The 6,567-nt window shown below is 37.8% G+C and overlaps 1 protein-coding gene across 2 annotated transcripts in view; it reads left to right on the top strand.

The window, feature by feature from the left end:
* KHDRBS3 (KH RNA binding domain containing, signal transduction associated 3) overlaps positions 1–1,114 on the top strand; it is a 191,972-nt gene extending 190,858 nt beyond the window's left edge. Inside the window, exon 9 of one of the 2 annotated variants that reach the window (XM_023223514.2) lies at positions 498–1,114. In XM_023223514.2, the coding sequence (XP_023079282.1) occupies positions 498–589 (92 nt within the window). In that variant the 3' untranslated portion in view covers positions 590–1,114. The remainder of the gene's footprint in view (positions 1–497) is intronic. The other variant, XM_023223524.2, reaches the window with a different exon arrangement.
* The last annotated feature ends 5,453 nt before the right edge of the window (positions 1,115–6,567 follow it).

Consider the following 6,567-nt stretch of genomic DNA (forward strand, 5'->3'; position numbering starts at 1 on the left):
CATGTTTCCCTTTCTCAGTCTGCTCCTTCCCATTTTGCTCTGCAGTTTTCTTCTCCTTTGTCTTCACAGATGTTCATCTATGCTGTTTCTTTGTTTTTACTGTTGGAAGACATCTGAGTGATCCTTTTCCCGTTCTCTTTTTCACTCATAAATGTCCTGATGTTTAGCAAAAGGCAATTCTCTTTGCTACTTGAACTTGTAAACTGTCGTTACATGAGTAACCAAAAGGAAAGTCCTTGCAAAGTTGGTTGCCATTTCAGATACAAGAACCGTTTTTCTTCTCATGCTGACAAATTTTGCGAGTGAGATGATTACTTTTCCTTGTGCTTGTAATTTATTTAAGTAAATTCCTTGTTTGTTTTTCTTTTCAGTACACCAGGGGTATATATTTTCAATATGACATGTACCTTTGGTTCAGGGCTAAGTTAGAGTCTGAAAAATGAAGCCTGTGGGATTCGTGGCAGCGATCTAATTGTGATTCATCTTACTGATTGTAGGACAAGAAGAGTGGACTAACTCAAGACACAAGGCACCTTCAGCGAGGACAGCAAAGGGCGTCTACAGAGACCAGCCATATGGCAGATACTGATTGTACTGTCTGATGTTGTGAAATAGCCAATCTCCACCAGTCCTGTATACTGTTCAAAGTAATTTTTTTCTATGAACAATCCCTTTTTAAATAAATCAAAATGCTTAAAATCTGGATGGAACTTAAAACTACTTTGTTGAAACATCAACCTGGGCAGAAAAAAAAAAAAAAAAAAGACATGTAAAATTTTGTTATTTCCAGTCTGTATATGAAAAAATAGGTCATCAAAAGGAAAAAAAATAACTTTGATTAACTAGTGTTAAACAAAAAATAGGTTTACTAAATATGTTAATCTATTCTTTTAACATAAGCCTCACCTTTCATTTTAAAGGTTTCCATAGAATTTAGTTATTTGATCTTTCAGCCATATGCTAGTTTTTTTCTCTCTTGCCAACATGCGTAAAAAGGGAAGCCAATTACAAGTGCAAATAATGTGGTATTCTTTTGTAACTCAAGTCTTGAAATGTTCTGTAGTGTTAAGCAAAGTCTCCTCTTGCTTGATACTAAATAAACTTTTGAAAGAAATTTTGTGTGTGTGAGCTAACAATTTCATGGTTTTTTTTTATTTAAAAAGGCCTTCATAAATAGTTGTAAACAGGGAAAGAATTCATTTAACAATGCTTGTCATAAAAGGGTCACACTAAACATTGTACAACTTATTTTAAAAATGGTATAAAATTAAATGTACCATTATATACTCACCATAGACTTAAATGCTGTTTAAAGAGTCCAAATGGTATCGAGCTGCTTGAGTGGCACGTTAAACTACGCAAAACCAAATCTTGTTTAAAAACTGGTTTTAAAATAACTACTGGATTTTCTGAAAAAGATGTGATCAGTTTTCATCTTGTTGAGCGTTTTTTCACTAGTGCAACTTTGGATTTTTTATGAGAATTTTGGTACCTTAATGAACACCTCGCTCCATGCTGGAAGCACTAAGCACAAAGCTTTTAAAGACTTTCTGGCTTGACTAATTGAGGTCGCACTCGCCAAGGCTGAGGATGTGTAACCCTTAAACGGTCTTCATTTTCAAAGGTAAATAAATCAAATAAGATTTTTAATCTCACTTAATTTATCTTAATATAACTAATAAAACCAGGGAGATTACAACCTAGCAAGTTTCATTATCCATTTTAGAAAAGTTTTAAGATCACCTAAATTCTCATTTTAAAAAGTTTAATTTGTTTTAGTAATCTAAAAAGCCTTAGTTTAGTCAGTTTAATTGGGGCCAATTACTCCCTATTAAACAACTGTAAAACCTCATAACTAGTTATTTGTAATACATTATTTGGTTAGTAATTGAGGGCACTTCTTAAAACTGACAAATATTTAATAAAGTTATTCTTTAATCATTAAGCTTTTTTAATTGTAGATTACGTAAAATGTTTAATTTTTATTTCTTGGGGGATTTTTTTCTCTTTATTTTGAGTAAAAAGGTCTTTTCTTTTGTTAGGCAATGTCAGCCATCTTGGAATGTCACAGGAACTGGTTGAACACCTGAAGCAAACAAAGGTAAGTTTGCCTTTTTGTTCCCATGATCCTGAACTGTGTGGAAGCTGAAGACAATTTCACGCTTATCTGAAGTCACATGGAAAATTTCCCCTGCTGATTTCCTAGTACCACACCAGTGATTATGTCAGATTAACTCCAAAAGTCAGAAAAGAAGCTTCCTGAATGTAAACAAGTCAGGCCCAGGAAGCTTCATTATAAGCGGCAGAGATTGGAGGCTCAGGTTCATCCTGATATTTAAATATTCAGATTACTCTCTTCAGAAAATATCTAGCAGTCTAGTCAATAGCATGAAAAAAATTTCCAGATTATTCAGTAAAAAGAGCAGTTTGCCAACCTTAATATATAATAACTCAATTTTCGTTTTCTATGTGCATGCATAGGCAAAAAAAATTACACAGGTATGCTGGAAATTTTTGACAGTATTTCTGTTAGTCTTGTGGAAGCATGATTTTCTGTGCTTCTGAATTTTGTCTCTGTTTTTACATCTTCTTGGTTTTTTTCCTAAAGCATCAAAAAATACTACTTAGGCCCTGATCTTCCAGAGTCTTACTTTTTCAGTGTTTGTATTTGAGCTCTGCCAATAAATGTGACTTTGGGCAAGTCTCACTTTCTCTATCAGTTCGGTGAAAATGATGCTTATCCCATGCCCTTGTTAGAATTAAGAGAATATCGTCAGAGTGTTTTGTAAGCCGAAAGTGATACAATCGTGTAAAGTTTAATTGTCAAAGTTGTATTTGCATATTTAATATATATGAAAAATATATGACCTTGGTTTTCCCTAATAGCCAAAATTAGCCTGAAATGATTAAATTACTTTTAGAAAGAAAATAATTCTCATCATTTTTGTAGACCAAACTAAGTTTATTGTATTTTCTTTATGTTTGTCTGTTTGGATTTTTGTTGTTTGTTTTTCTCTTGTACGGAATGAGAATGTGATGTCCACCATATCTCTGTAGTGTGTGATGTTACTGAAGTTTTTCACAACTTTTTTCTTTATTAAATAATGTTTTAAGGAGTTGCAGAATAATAAATCCAGAATTATGGAGAGGTAGAGGGTCAATCCTCAGGTGCTCTTCAGAGTTAATTAATAGGAAATACTGTACAATTTTATATTTCTTGTCATTTTTTCAAAGCATCCATAACTTTATCCGACTGTAAAAAGGGACTGTGACCCAGAAAGGTCCAGATCACCATCAGACAGGAACTTTCCTACTCGGCCTTCGAGGTCTTCTCTTACTGGCTGATGCTCCACCAGGCCTGATTTTTTTCTATTTCCATAGGAAGACCCTGCTATAGATAAGCCTGTCTTCTCATGTCTCTAAGAGCACATTCCATTGTTCCCAAATTGCTTCCTTCTAACCTTTGTTTTCGCCCCCGTGGAATTCATTTATTTTCTCATATGACAGCATCAATGGAACACGAGCTCCATACTGGACACAACAGGTGCACTGGTCATACAAAGACTGATAAGACATGGAACCCTGTATTCAAATACTGCAAAACCAAATGGAGGTGACAGCCCATAACACACAACTTGCTGTCGCCTGTATCTTTGCATGAAGAAACCATACCCGTCCTTCAGAACTTAGCCCCATGCCCTCTCTTCCATGGTGTCCTCACCAGTTAAATCAGGCGGTGATCCCTCCGCCCTCTCTAAAGAGCATACTTGGTTTATATTTGCTTATTTTAGTATTGGTATCATATGACTTACATTGGTTGTAAGTTGCCATAACAGCCAAGCATGTGCTTATCACTTTCTGTAAATTATTTTATTGAATCCTCACAGCCATAAGAAGGTATCATCTACATTTTAAGAAAGGAAGAAAGTTAAGCTTCAGGAGATGAATTTCACGCTTATGTCGCTCATGTACCTTATGACTGGTAGAGCCTCAATTTGAACCGATTGACTTTAATCCAGAGTCTTTGATCTTAACCATGTTGTTACAGTGTCATTCTTTATATTACAGTGGCTCCTCCATTAGATTCAAGGCTCTTTAAGAGAAGGAGCCTTTAATTTTTGTTACCTTGTTTCCCAGAGAGTATCTCACACAACGCTGAGCATCATGAATGGTAACTGCCCCCTTCTCTCTCTCTTCCCAATCCGTGCCCCAGATTCCTTCGTGGAGTCTTTCACTTGTTTAGGTTCTGAATCTTCTTGTCTCAGGTATTCCAAGTCAAATCAGTATCAGTATTTACTGGGATATATTTCCTGAACACCTGCTGTGTTGCAGATGGCAGGAAGACAGTGATTAAGGACATCATTGTTGTCCTTGCAGGTGCCACACTCTACTGGGGAAATGGACAGAGACGACGTCTGTAGAGCTCTGACAGAGACACACGTGCTTTCTAGGCGCATGGAAGGGAGGTGTGTAACCCAGGCAGGTTGGTCAGAGGTCGCAGAAGGGGCCCGTGGAGATATTAAGACCAGTAGAAGATGACCACACAGGGCAGGTCCTCTCAGAGCATCCATACTTCTGCTCTGCCCTTCACCCGCTTTGTGACCTTGAGTCAGTGACTTAACCTTTCTAAACAGGAGTCTAAACTGCAGGTTCCCCAGACAGGCGTGATACCTACCTTAGTGTAGCTGTGAAGATTAGAAGCATGCCTGGCACAAATAAAGGTGTTCACTCATTGGTTGCTATATGTAAATATTTGCCATTATAAGAAAACATGATCATTGAGGAAACTTCAGGTATATTAGATAATTAGAGAAAGTAAGAGATGATGCTGGCTGGGTAGGAAAGGGACATGTAATGAAGGGTCTTGTAGGTTCTGCTAAGAAGCGCAAATTCAGTGCAACCATTTTCAAGTGTAGTATCCTCTCTGCCTTTAAGCTTGACCTACTCCATTCCCTTGGGCAGACAGTGCCTCATTTAGTCTGTGTTCCAAAAAGAACTCTACAAACTTCTGTTTCCACTGGTTAGTGATTTTATAGCCAATCAGTGCCTTAAAAAATAGGTGCTCTCACTTTTTCATCCTCTTGTAACCATCTCTTCACATAGTCATTTGACAGTGTAAGGGTTTAGTAAGTGAGTGGCATTGTCAATGTGATCAAGATGATTCCTAACAGGCAGTGTTAGGAATGGTCAGCCCAGACCCAAAAAACCCACACAATCGTGTGAACAGCACTATAATTTAGATAGTCTAGCTCCCTTGTTTAACTCAAAATTAAAGACTCGGGTCACTGTATACAGAGACAGGTTCCAGAATTTAAAACTAATGATTGGAAGAAAAAATAAAACTGTAGAGTCAAAAGTTAAATGAAAATATGAGACATTTTATAGAATATGTGATAAATTTAAGGAATAAAGTTTATTGTTTTCTGCCAAACATTATCTACTATTTATATTGATATTCAGTGTCTTATAGGGATAGAAAGGAAAAAATCCATACTTATTTTAAAAAAACAATCTATTTTATGCCTGATTCTATTTCTGATTGGGAAAGACTGCAGATCATTTTTCAGTCTGAATTTCACCCTCCCTTATGGATGGCAAATCCTGTCCAGTTGAAGTTGATTCTGACTGACATTCCTGTTTCAAGAATCTCTGTTGTATATTTCAGTGATTAGCACCCATTGCTGAAATCATTTTTCAGATCTTAATGTGATGAGTCCTTCAGTGACTTTCAGGATAAAACAGCCTCCTTGGCTCTGAACATCAAGCCCTGCGTGATTCTGCTGCTGGCCTCCCCAGCCGCCTGGAGCACAGCATGCTCTGACCCCACCCCACTGTGGTCCAGCCCTGATAGATTGAAAACCATCTAGAGCTTTTCTGTCAGTGCCATTCTCTGCCTGAAGTCACAGTTCCTTACCCCACTCAAATAAATGAACACAAATGAATGAACACAACTCTCACCCAGCTCTTGGTCTAGCTAGTTGTTGCTGGCCTATCCAGACTTTCCAGTGGAACTTGAAGCATCCCCTCACCCTGGAGGCCCTCCCTGGCCGCCATGTTCACAGCTCTTCTGTGGACCCTTGTCTTACTCTGTGAATTCCGTAGTACAGTATCCTGAGATTGGCTGTTGACCCTCCTTTCCTCCCACCAGATTGTCAACATCTTTAGTGCAGTTACCCTGTCTCACGCCTAGTAAGTGATAAATGAACAAGCCATCGGATGGCTGAGTGAGTAAAGTGGATGTGGTAGCTCGGTGGCTGATAGTACAGGACGATGTACTAGGTCTTGTTTGGCCTTATTAGATTAAGTTAGTCATCCTTACATTTGAGGAGAACTTACCAGGTTATTAAGTTCTGTCCTGTGTGTTTATCTCATCTGAACACCACTGGCAGGATTTATGTGTCTGCTACCTAACACAGTTCCTAGTACCTAACAGACAGTCAAAACAAGGAGATAGAATAAACAAACAGGTACCATTGTGAAGTGTGCAGGGATGGTGGTGTTATCCTGAGGCTAGATTTCTGTTCTGCTTGTTGGTGGGTTTTTCTCCCTGACTGCAAGATTTGAAAG

Source organism: Piliocolobus tephrosceles, chromosome 7 (genome assembly GCF_002776525.5).
Source record: "Piliocolobus tephrosceles isolate RC106 chromosome 7, ASM277652v3, whole genome shotgun sequence".
Taxonomy (NCBI): Eukaryota; Metazoa; Chordata; class Mammalia; order Primates; family Cercopithecidae; genus Piliocolobus; species Piliocolobus tephrosceles.